Source organism: Molothrus aeneus, chromosome 1 (genome assembly GCF_037042795.1).
Source record: "Molothrus aeneus isolate 106 chromosome 1, BPBGC_Maene_1.0, whole genome shotgun sequence".
NCBI classification, from domain to species: Eukaryota; Metazoa; Chordata; class Aves; order Passeriformes; family Icteridae; genus Molothrus; species Molothrus aeneus.
In genome coordinates, this window is record NC_089646.1 from 6,603,380 (window position 1) to 6,616,613 (window position 13,234).

Sequence of the window (13,234 nt, forward strand, 5' to 3'; positions counted from 1 at the left end):
CACCACCCACAGAGTAGATGTCAGTGGCTGAGAGCTAAGTGGAGAGCAAAGTCATTCCTCACCTTCCTAATTTGTGGGCTCAAACTCCCTCTCCTGGACTCAGCTGGTGCTGTCATCCAGTGACACTTTGTGTGTCTGGGTGTATTTTAATAAGTACTATAAGAATAATAACAATGAAACCCCATCCCCACCACTAAAAGGAAGAGATTAAAAGAATTTGAAAGCTGACATTTTCCACTTTCATTCTAAGAGCAGGATCATGCCTGCAGTGAGAGGACTCTGTCCAGACCTGCAGAAGCTTTCTGTAGGTGAGACCATTGTGGTATTTTAGAAGTGTTGGCACAGCCTGGCCTACTGATTTTGCTGCTGAGGCACTGAAGGGAGAACAAAGAGAGAGCTTTTAAATGAAAGCACTGGACCAAGCAATAAAATTAAATTAAATTTTGGCTAGAAGATACTCGGGTCAAGTTTTTTGATTGAATTACACCCAATGTGACAAGACAGGTTCAAGGTGATCATGAAGATAAAAACAATTTTGGTTAATTAATTTAACCAGGTCCTAATGAAGGACATTGAGAGGACATAAAAACCCTCTGCAAACTGAAGTCACCCTACACACAATAACTGATGCAATATAAAGCTATTCCTATACATCATTCCATTCCCAGGTTTCCCCAATCAAGAACCTAAAAATTAATTCAGAACTCTTAAAAGGAAAGAAATCTATGAACTTAGCCAGGTGCACACAAAGGCATAGCTTCAACCACCAAGCAAGGACATTAGCCACATGGTTAAAAGTTAAAAATCACTATCTTGGAAATTCTATGTTTATTGAAAGATCAGATCCATACACTTCAGATTACAATTTTTTTCCTTCTTTTGAAGCTGAAGATCAGGTTGAAGCAGCCGGATGAAATCTGGAAGCTCAGAGGTGATTATCTTTTAAGAACAGAATTTTTTAGATTCTTATCTAGAATTTAGATTTATTTAGAAACCTAACAAGCAAACTAGGACATGTGAGGAAAACCCCAATAATAACCCAAATCAACAGATGCCCTAACTCTTTCCCATGTTACTAGCTGTGTGCAAACAATTATATCCTAAAAATTATATCTTTGTGGTGTGGAGTGTTTATCCAATTCCCAATACATATTTTTTTTTCCCCCAGATAAATGATCCAGCATCTCTAAAAACCCAATTTGCTGCCTCATCACTTAAAATGAGAAAAGAAGTGAAAAACATAAGGAGCCCTCTTCCTTTTGGTGTCTTTCTGAAGAAGAATGGGAAATGAAGGAAACATGTCCTGCCTCAAAATCTAACACAGTTACAAAATAAACTGAAACACTGAATCCACCAACTGGGAAATTTCATTGTCTTTGATACATAGTTCATTCTCTCTACAGCTACTGCCTATTCCCCACAAGCTTTTATGGCAGAACAGGATCTTATACAATAGACAATCCTAAATAATAAAGACAAATGCCTAGAAATGACAGGCAAGAACAGTGACATCACAGGATTTTCAGTATTAAGAACAATGTTTGCAGCCAGAGATATTTATAAGCCTAAAGTATTTCCACTTGGGACTATTCTCCATTTTACTGAATGCCTTCTAGGCAGTGTTGCAAACATCTGGATTCTTCATTAGTGCAGCTGGTTGGTGGCAACCTGGGCAGGGAAATCTCTAGAAAATAATGTAGTTGTCAGATGCTGCAATTAGAAAGCAGGGGCACACAGCTGGGAGGGGACAGGGATAAAAAGATATATATATATTTCAAGTTTCTGAAAGCCATGAGAATAGAAAAGCCCTTGCTCTCAGAGGCTGGTAAATCATGGCATGAATCTGAGTGTGCAACTGGAATCTTGAGGGAAATCCTGGATTAAATCTAAAGCAGAAGGAACATGGATGCAAGACTCTGGAGTCAGAGGCACAAAAGAATGGGCCAAGTAGTTTTTACATCAGTGAGGAGGTCAAGCTGTAGCAAGTACTCAGACTGCACAGAGATATCTGCATTCTCTCTGAGAGCAGACTGGAGTGGCAGCAGCTGGAAAAAGGAAATCCTCACTGAGAAACAGAAACCAACAAGAACAGAACAGTTCAGCCGTGAGGGACCTGCAGTGATCACCTGGTCCAAGTGCCTGACACTGCAGGGAGGAACAAAAGCTGAAAAACCATTTTATTCAGGGCACTGCCCAAGTGCCCCTTGAGCACTGACAGCCCTGGGGCATTGCCCACCTCCTCTCTGGGAAGGCTGTTCAGTGTTCAGCCACCTCCTGGCAAAGAAATGCTTCCTAAAGCCCCATCTGAAGCCCTGCAGGGTGGCTCTGGACCATTCCCACATGTCCTGACACTGGATCCCAGGGAGAAGAGCTCAGCACCTCATTCTCCATTTCTGCTCCTCAGGAAGCCCCAGGAGCAATGAGCCCATCACCCCTGGGCCTTTTCTCCTCATCAGACATACCCAGAGCCCTCAGATATTCCTCACAGAATATTCCTTCCAGCCTTGATCCCCTCCTCTGGATTATGTCCAGCCATATCTTATTCTGGGTAACATCCAGAGCAATAAAAACCTGTGTGCAAATCGTACTACTAAGGATAACTTAAATAAAAATAGTAATAAAAACAATTATGTGCAGCTTGAATTGGATCTCTTTCATTCAGTTTTTAATTACAGCCAAAGGAACAAAATAAAACTGTCATATTAACAAATTAATTTGCAAACTTGCTTACTACATGTATTACAAACTTACTACATATATTACATATACTACAAACTTGCAAATATGCTTACTACATATGAAATATTTAATAGAATTTAAGAGATATACTTACTATTACATCAAATTTGGAATAAATATCTACAACTTTTCCTAAAAAGAAAAGAAAAACGAAAGTTAACAAAAGTAAAAATGAAAGTTAACAAAGTGCTTAAAACACAGTATCAGTTTTCCTGCTTTCATCTGTTATAATCACAAGAAAGAAATTATAGGTCAAGAATGAAAGACTGAAAAAAAACCCCAAAAACCAAACAACCCATCAAAAAATAAAATTCTTCCAAGCCCATCAACCTTCATTGTGCATAAGTATTTCTTTATATTTCTTTTCTTCCCCTTTAACATTATTTTTTTAAATTTTAAATTTAAGTTATTTTAAGTTATTTTAATTATATTTTAAATAACAAAATAATTAATTATTAAATTATATTTAATTATTAAAAATTGATTTTAAATTATTTTTTTTTACACTTTTTCTTGTGTTTTCCCCTCCTTCCCAGCACCAGTCCAGGGCCCAGCAGCATTTCCCTCCCCACTTTTGCACCCACCTGACTCATCCACCACAGGCAATGCTGATATCCTTCGCTCTACAAATATATTCAAGGCTTTAATGATAGGAGTGTCTGGATGTATGAAGGCAATGTTGTGATAAGTTCCTATTCCAAGTTCATCCAGATTCTTCTTCATAAAGGCAGGCTTTGGCATCTCTGACATCTAGGGGAGTCAGAAGGAATGGATTTACACTGACATTCACCCATCCACCTGCAGACTCCAAGTGATGGTTACAGGTCACTGCAGTTTCCTGACACCAGATTAATACAAAACCCTAACAACCCAAGGGGTTTCTGTTCAAAGCAGAAATTAAGAAATTAAATAACTCTGCTCAAAGCTCTACATTAAGACAATAGAACTAGGACTTTTGCTCCCTTTTTTCTATAGTAACACATCATTAAAAGGTGTAGATCCTAAGCTATGTCATTCCCACTAAAACTGGAGAGAGAAGATAGAAAACATTAATATGAATATTTATTCTGAACTCTTGTTGCTTTGTTTGTCCCCCTGTACATTGCTGTGACTAGCATTACTACAGAGTAATGACAATCTCATCTCTGGGAGACAATTCCTTTTTCTTTTCATGTAAACAAAGTCCTGAACCTAAGGAGATGTTCCAGAAACAACAGTAAATTACACCAATAGACAAGTCCTTGGTGTTTAGGTTTCTTCAAAGGAGTACAACAAAGTAATGGTAAAATATAGGCCTTATATCAAGCTTTAATTTCCCTGTTACCAATAAAGGATAAACAAAGACACAATTTAATTTGGAAATTCATTATGAAATTTCTGCACTAAGACTTTAATTACTTAATTATATCAGATGTCTACTGTGGGGGAAAAATCAGTTAATACAGCATGGCTTTAAATACTTACAAAAAGCTGGAGGAACTTGAGGATTCTTTTATGGGTAAGTATATAAAGTGCATTTCCACTGACTGGATCTATAACTGGCAATCTGTGGATTTTGTTTTTGATCAACGAATATACAGCATCAAAAAGGCTGAGGAGAAAAACATTTTATTTTTTCAATGAATTCTAGCTAACACCAAGTAAAGCCAAGTGATACATATGCACACATTTATAAATCCACATTAAGTCTATGTGGTAATTATTTGCATTGTCTTTAATGCTATAAAAAACAGAAGTTGAGGGATTTCAAATTAACTTTTGCAGCTTTTTGCTTTGCAACACATGAACAGCTATATGCTCATGGAAATCTAAATCCATTAAGAAAATGTGATGGAAAGTTCATTTGTGGTATAAAGTATAGAAAAAAATATTCTTCACAAGTGTAAATTGTTTTTTCAGCAAGTGCTGTGCTTTTATTATCCCTGCACTCAGAATGGGTCTTTCTGTTAATAGACAAACTGTGAAAAATGGAGTTCCTGCACCTAATGAATCCCAATCCCAAATTTCTGTAACATTTTCCACAAAGGGCATTTTTATGGCTACATGCATATATGTGCATAACCCCAAACAATTACCTAATAATTTCACTGAATTACCACTGGAGATTGGCAAAAAATGATCCTTAGGAGATCTAAAACATTCCCATGCACTGCAGACTAGGATTTAGCAACACTCCAACCTGTGCAAGTCTGCTCTTCTTGCAAGTGACACTTTTATTTTTTCCCTTGGTGTATTAAGACCATGATAAAGCAGCTGACCAACAACTGCAATAAATTAGCAAGTAAAAATTTGGTAAAACTCTGATAAACACCTACTTGCTGAAGCAGACTCCTTCCCATAGACAAGCTGTGTGTTCTGAGTCCATCACAGGGATGGAACAGCCCTGTTTAATGTACACAGAGCCAGGATTCCCCCACTGCTGCAGGGAGTGTTTAACAGTTCCCAAGTGCTGCAGTCTCACTGCCCCACAGCCCAAGCCCATCTCTGGATCAGCTCTGGAGCTGACTTGCTGTAACTTTTTATAAAAGTTTTACTGCATCTTCTTTATGGCAAAGCTGCTTGTGCTGCACTCTGACTGAAAACAACTATGGCCATTTTGTTGTCTTAGCAATATTATTTGCAACCTGCCACCATTCAAAATACATCCCTCATGACTGAACTAAATGACTTATTCATAACTAAATGGCAATTTTACTGAGGTACTGCATATTATTACTTCACTGTAATCACAAGCTCCCTTCACCAGGGCACAAACAATCCTGGTCCACAAACTGAAAGCAAAAACCAGAATTTCACCCTCCAGTTCAGCAATTCAGTAGTGTTCAAGATTTAAGAGATCAACTAAACCTCCCTCTCAAGTTATTTATTACATAAGGCATAATGACAGTTTAAAAACTATTTCTTTCAACTTCCATCAAGAAGAAAAGGACAGTCATTTATATTTTAGGAAAAAGAGCCTTAGTAGAGCAGAACAAACCACAGAGATATTGTCTTTCCTTTATTAAGGAAAATTACTTCCCTTGAAAAGGGCTTTAAGTTTCCAATTACTGTGACTGCTGAGAACACGACAGCTGAAGGGCTCTAAATTTTTTGATTTTCAGGAAATTAAGATGATCTGCAGGCTAGCTTGAAGGGTCATCCTATTGGCAGGTTTGCATTTTAATTCTGACCCATGTCTAGCTCATTTACCAGAACAGTTATGCTGATAAACCACAGAAGTTCAATTTAAAAATTCCCTTCTTAGGGTAATCAAAGAAATCTTCACCCACAATAAAAATAAGCTCTCACCCCTTCCTGATTCTATTAAAAGACAATCTTTCTTTATTGTACTGTAGTTTACAAAACAAATTATTTCTTCTTACATATAAAGAGGCCTTAAATTCAGAGTTGAGACAGTGTTAGTGTATTTCAAGTTAAGCACAGTGAACAGTGAAATCCTACCTTGCATCTGGGGAGATGTTCACTAAAGGTTTAAAAGTCTCTTGTAAATAAAGCTCTGTGGTTAGAAAATTAATAGACTGTTACCACTTCAAACAAAAACATCAGCTTTTTTATGAAAGCATTTCATGAATTCATTCATACAAAATTAAGTGGCAGACAGCAATTTACAGTTAGTTATTCTACCATTTATGCACAGTGCTCTATATTGACATTAAAAGACATCAAATTTAAAAGCAGGACTAAACTTGATACCAGCAGAGGTCACTGCAATTACAACAAATAATCCTTTACTCCTGCTGGTTCTGTGAGTGTGTGCTGCACACAGATACCTCCATGGATCACTCCATGGGACACACACTGCTTTGTACATGGAGCTGCCTCCCTGCATCCAGCACCTCTGGGCACACCCAGAATTTTGCATGAATTTCTGGCTGCAGGGTGCAGCTCACTCAGGCACAGTTCTGTTCATTCCCACTCCACATGTGCCTCACTCCACTGGCTTCTTTCCTTTCTTAAAGAGCCATGAACAAGGGGCAAAGTGTTACACAGCCCAGACCACCAGTTCATAGCTGTTTCAGAGAGAAAAATAAGGAATAGAGCCAAAAGAGAAGCTTTTACTATTTCTGTTTCCATTAAAAAATATGTGGAGAGAAGTCTATGATTAATTCAAAATCCACTCTACTGAAAAACATCAGAACCTAGTAAATGATCAACCAAGTAGTAAATATTCTTACCCCTCCAGGTTTCTATCTTGTGCTCCTCCAATTCATAAATCTGAACCTACAATGAGTAGTTGGAAATTCAAGTTGAAGTAATTTCATTTTAAATCCATCATTAACATTGTAAACATCTGAATAATTTTATTTCACTGCTGAAAATCTAACAGAGCAAGAACAGTCCAACACAACATTTCTTGTAACAAGGAAAAAAGTTATCTGCCCCTAATGCAGAGTACAATTCTGGATTTATCATTTCAGGGGACAGGAAAGCCTTTTACTGGTCCAGGTTGGCAGCCCAGCTATTTTCTGTACTCAGAGACATCACCTCAGTCATTCTTGCCACCCTCAAACAACCATCCAGGGTAAAACCCTTGGGGGATTCCTCACACACCCACACCAGTAAAAAGCTTACCCTGATCACCTGACTTCTTAATGCCAACAGAACAAAGTTACCTTACCACTGACAAGCAAGAGTATTTCTTTTAGGGAGAAACTACCTGGATGTTCCTCATCACTCAGTGGTGGATATTGTCTAGCACATGAGTAGCAATGTGCTTCACACTGAATGTCTTGATGCTTTCAGGAAGAATGACTAAAATACTTCAAGAATCATATTTTCTGCATAATTTCACCTATTAAAACTAGAGAATTCCCTGATGGAACATTCATGTTCTTACAGAAGATTGTATGATCACTTAAGTCAGATATTGTCCCTCCTCAGCTTCTCCTATTTGCTTCTGCCAGTTTAAGCAGAAGTTGTGAACAGGACCTTAGACAATGTAAATGAGTGAGAACTCATCAGGCAAAGTCTCATGGAAAATCAGTAATATTGATGCAGAGGGTCATTACAACACAGAAACAATTTTAAAGAAGTTCCCAGTGTGCAAGCACTTTTCATTTGTTCCTCCCCCCACTCCTTGCCAATCCCCAGGGAGAAAAAAAGAATTCTTGAACATGAAGAAAGGACAGTGCACCACACTACTGGCATCTGATGAGAATTTCATTATCAATTTTAAAAAGTACCATGAGCTTTGAGAAGGCAAATACATCAGATGTCTGCTCCATCCAACTGCTCTTGATTTTTTAGCTAGTAAAACACAATACATATGTTTTAATTGGTAGGGGGGGAATTGTGATTTGACAGGAGCAAGAAAGGGATGTTTGTATGAACATGCAAGCTAGAGAATTTCATCAACTGACTGCCAATGGGAATTTCAAATTACAGTTAATTGAAGTCAACAGATCTCCAACTGATTGTGCAATTCAGCCATGTAACTAAAATATTTGCATATATTTAACTAGTTTAACTTGTTTATTCTATACCATCACTTCAAGAACAGTAATTTTTTACAGCATCCAAGCCTCTGTAAGTTGCCATGCAAAGACTTAAATAATAATGACAATCATCATAAACTTCTCAGTTTGGTATATCAGTCCCTGTACTGTGTATTAAATTATCAAATTATAGCATAACATCATACTTACCATAGGAGACTTATAGTATCTATGCAGTATGTTAATGAAATCTGTAATTGTTAACATTCCTGTAACAAGTGATACATAAAAAAAAGGTCTTTAGATATATACTTAACATATAGAACTTTCAGCAATTTTCTCTATTTATGTTCACAATATAATATGATAAATGTTAAATCCATGTAAAATACTACTGGTATTGGACTATTTAACAGTGGGATTTCAAAACCATGTCTATTCATTTTCACATTGACATAGTGCTTCAGAATAAAAACACATCTGAAGTAATATTCAATATTATAACCCATGTGCTTCTCCTCACTTTCAATCTTACTCAAAAATCCCCTTGAATTCAGACCACATCCACCCCCAAAAGCATGGAAGGAAATGAGGGGGTTTAGAACATCTTTCCAAATTGGAGAATTATTCTTGTCTTTAATTTTCTTTTTGAATAAGACACATTCTCATTATGTACTTGCCAAGTCAGGCAGACTCCTAGACTCAAATGAAGGAACAGTATAATACATTTTTCTTGACTATTACTTATTACAGAACTTCATTCAATCATTTCCATGGTAATCTTCAATGCCTGTATGGAAATGTGACTTTTCAAAAGAAAAAAATAGCACATCCATTGTGTTTATATATATTTTAAGCACCAACACCAAGCTATGCAATATAATATTGATGATTAGTTTAGTTACCTGAAAATATTAATCTTTTTTGAGCTTTCAAGTTCTAGATTTGAGAAGATGCAATTGCTCCACTGTTTACTACTCTTACATCTAAACTGAAGAAACTAAGAAATGGGGAAGGGAAAAATTAATCTGGAGGTCAGCTTCAAATCAGTAGAGCTTAGTTACAGACAGAACATGAAATTAAGTCAAATGAAAATAAAAAACACAGCACTCCTATGGTGTATTGCAAGACTGCTCCTCCCCACTTGGACTGAAAGTATTTTAACAAATGCTTTATTAAGTATCTACCATTCATTTCCAGGAATCCTCAATATTCCAGGTCACAAGAAATACATGTTATTCTATTTGTCACTGCCACTGTGACCCCATTTTCTAACTGAAAGAGATGTAGTTTTGGAAGATTATTGTTGTGGTAATTAATGACATGATTTTAAAAAAGCAGTACATAGATCTAATGTTTTTCACCCAACATGGGACAACTCTGTAGCTTCAGTTCTGGTTTTAGAGATCCTCACTGAGCACAGGCAGAGACACCCTCCTATTGCACTTACATCAGGATACCAGGATATTAAATTATTCTCTTTACAGTTCCTGTTTTCAAATTTTCCTTTCTGTGATCATTGCCTTTATTTTTAAATACACAGTGAAGTGCAAATATTAGACACTGAATTTCAGAAGGTTGGGACCTAAAAGAAGCCTCAAGATTCTTAAGACACAACAAAGCTGTGAAAGCTGGCACATTTCACTCCTCACAAGGAGGGGAAAGAAACTCTCTTTGCCAGTATTTCTCTAGGATGTTTTGTGATGGCCAGGCTCAGATCACCTTCTGGAACAATAAAGCACCTTAGAAATTCAAGTAATCCTGAAAAATGTCAGAACTACTTACCTACAAAACTCTGTTTTTTACTCTCCCACAGTGGAGCTGCTCTCACGCCGTTTGCCACCAAGGCAAAAAAGGCTTTCTTTACCTGAAAAAAGAAAACCAAACCCAAACCAAAATACATTTCAAATTTTGGCCTTGATTTAACATACCAGACACCATCAGAAGGTTTCCCCTTTCACCAGGAAAAAACCCAAAAGCACTATAACAGGTAGCTGGCATTCAAAACAGAACAGGAATCACAATGCCAAACAAAAACCCTTCAACCTTCATCTTTTAAAATGGTTAAAAAGCTAGAAAAAGCTTAGAAAAATCAGATCTGTTTTTCTTTTATTTTGTGAATATTCTACATTAAAGCTTCTGATATATCCATAAACTAGAGGGCCTTAAAATTTAACACATGAAGACTGTGCTATGTTCTAGTCAATGTTTACTATAGCAAGTTGTTAAAAATATGAGATTGAAACAACAGCAGTTCCATGTCCCCTACAGCTTTTAGACCTGATTTATACAAATTTAAAAGAGTTTGATTATTCTAAATATGACTGAAAATTAAAAGAATTACTTGTCCTGTTTTGCTGCTAAAGAAATCAACCAAGTACTTCAATTTTTTAATGAATGAATCCTCCCCAGAATCAGAGGTTACAAGGTCATGGTGTCATTCTGGAAAGAAATACTTCCCTGTGAACTCTGGTTCTCTGAAAATGAAGGACTCAGGTACTGATGCACCTCAAAATCCTGATCTGGTGATGTGCTGGAGTATGACATCCTTCCTGTCCTGCCCACACCCCTAAACAGTCTTCCTATGGAAAACACAATACAGGAGGGATGGTTCTTGTCCAAATCCTGACCTGGCACAAAACCAGGACACAACCAATCTTTATTTCTGTATCCATGAAATTTGTCCTTGGTCCAAACAACACAGAATTGCAATTTTTGGGTGACTGCAATCTGAACAGATCATGATTTCACATCAGTATCTGAAAGGTCCACTTTAAATTATGTGCAAGGGCATCCTCTCCACAACAGATCAATAGGAATAAAAGGGTTTCACAGTCAATGGAATCAGCATCCAATGGAGCAGTGGCAAGGAAGGATGTAGGCAGTAATCTCTATTTTCTTGCTACATCTATGCAGCCTGACTGCTTCCTCCCTGACCGTGAGAAGCAAATCCATCCTCCAGACATCAGCAGATGGCAGATCTCAGAGCTGCCTCCTGACTGTGGAGATCCCATCTCACCAATGAACAGGAATAACCCTCAGCCATCATCCCTTAACTGCACTGAAACTGAAGAAGCCACATGGGGAAAAACAACAACAAAACCCCAGGGCCACAAGTAAGACTAAATCCACAGGATTTATCTAGAAATGGTTCAACAGAAAGGTGCCAGAGGTGCTCAGCCACCCTGCTGAAACAAGGAGGAGTCAGCCTAAACAAACATTACCAAATCCACCACAGGAGCATCCTAACTCATGAGGAAGACTGAAACCACAAAGAAACCCTCCTGGCAAGACACATGAAGTGTTCTCACACAACAGCATCACACTTTTGAGTTGATGCAGCAAAAGCAGGGAGCTATTTGGGGAGCAGATACAAGACAGATGTGAGTGCACACAGACCAGCTCCAGCTTGGGGCAAAATAAGTTCTAAACATTCTTCATCATAAAAATGGGAAAGGACCTCACACTGTCTGAAACCCTGAGCCATCACACAAGGTCACAGTCACTGTCAGCTCATGTCCTCAGTCTTCCACAAGAGAAAAAGATGTCAAGGCTGGATCAGAGCCAGAAGGGAACAGCTAACCTATTGAGGCCAGGGGAAATAGCTTTCTCCCAGATAGCAATCATGCAACACAACTCCTCCAGCAAGTTTATAAACCCTGTAATTGATAACCTGGAAGAGAAGCATGCCTCTGGCACAAAATGTGTGGAAAGCCAACTACAGCACTTCAAGCAGTCTCCAAATTCCTGCTACTACTTCTTTCCCAGACACAGCAGCAGCAAAGAACACCAGCCAGCACCATGCTCAGATGGATGAGACAGCAAGGCTGAGGTCATATTTTAGATTCAGAAAAGACACTTTAAGAGAGAGAGTTCCAAAGATATACTACTAAAGATGCTGAGCTTGTAGACAATCCAGAAGGAAAAGAAAGGATTCTTCAAAGGATAAGTTCTTGCCTTGATCCTGCTGTTTGATTTACTTGCAAGTTATTTGTCTCCAAGAATCACAAGAATCTTCAGTTAGGTGCCATCTTGTCTAGCTTTAAAAGACACATTTTGGAAAATCTGAACAGATAAAATCTGCTGAACAGATACAGCTATTAAGACAATTCAGAATTAAATCCTTCATAAAAGACAAGGAATTTAGCTTAAGCAGAAGAATATTAAACATTTGATGTAATAAATCACTGAAATTTAGTAAAGAAATACTTAAACTCAATCCCCTGGGCTGTCCTCCTAGACCATAGCTCAAGTGACACTGCTGTTGTTGCCTTCAGTTGCATTGTAGAAAGTGTTACATGATCACCTTTTAAATAATGTAATAAAGCCATCAGTTCTTAATGTTAAAAGTTGTCTCTTATTTAAGTGAGGTAATTACAAAGCAAAAACCCATCTTCATTCTTATTTGCTCAAACTGCTTGCTAGTGCAAACAGATACTCATCCTGCAGTTTCTGTGGTTGACCAATTTCAGTTGCCCAAAGGACTGCTTGGTGGCCAGCCAAGCACAGGGCTGTGGAGCTGGGCTTCTGTCCAGCACTTTTAGATGTTTCAGTGATGTTCATGCAGAAAATACCCACAAGGACCTTGCTTTCTGATGATATACAGTTAGCAGCCTTTGAAGATCTGCACCATGTCCCATCTCTGGACCTCCAACAGCGTTTTTAATTCTCCAGCCCACAGTGCTGGACTGGCCTGACCTTCACAAACCCATTGTTCAGCAGCCAGAGCCCATGGATTGTTGCTGTTCAACACCATGTACAAACACTCTTTAAACAAAGCACTTTTGTTCTCATTAACCATGTCCTAACACACACAATGAGCCACTAAAAAATGGGATTTATCTGCCCAAACTGAGTGGTTGTTCTGACATTCACCCTGACTTCACAGTCAGCTGGGGCACGACTCCCCAGCCCTCCACAGGGACTAAACTGTATCCCACAGATGCCATCTCCCTCCCCAGCCCTCCACAGGGACTAAACTGTATCCCACAGATGCCATCTCCCTCCCCAGCCCTCCACAGGGACTAAACTGTATCCCACAGATGCCATCTCCCTCCCCA

The 13,234-nt window shown here is 38.2% G+C and overlaps 1 protein-coding gene across 4 annotated transcripts in view; it reads right to left on the reverse strand.

Annotated features, from left to right (window-relative positions):
• The window catches only part of PRKAG2 (protein kinase AMP-activated non-catalytic subunit gamma 2), a 217,328-nt gene that overhangs the window by 6,474 nt on the left and 197,620 nt on the right, over nt 1–13,234 (reverse strand). For all 4 annotated transcript variants that reach the window (XM_066550880.1, XM_066550889.1, XM_066550896.1 and 1 more), the window contains 7 exons: nt 9,960–10,041; nt 8,385–8,443; nt 6,915–6,960; nt 6,181–6,235; nt 4,204–4,330; nt 3,324–3,489; nt 2,834–2,871 (listed from right to left, as the gene is read on the reverse strand). In XM_066550880.1, the coding sequence (XP_066406977.1) occupies nt 2,834–2,871; nt 3,324–3,489; nt 4,204–4,330; nt 6,181–6,235; nt 6,915–6,960; nt 8,385–8,443; nt 9,960–10,041 (573 nt within the window). The remainder of the gene's footprint in view (nt 1–2,833; nt 2,872–3,323; nt 3,490–4,203; nt 4,331–6,180; nt 6,236–6,914; nt 6,961–8,384; nt 8,444–9,959; nt 10,042–13,234) is intronic.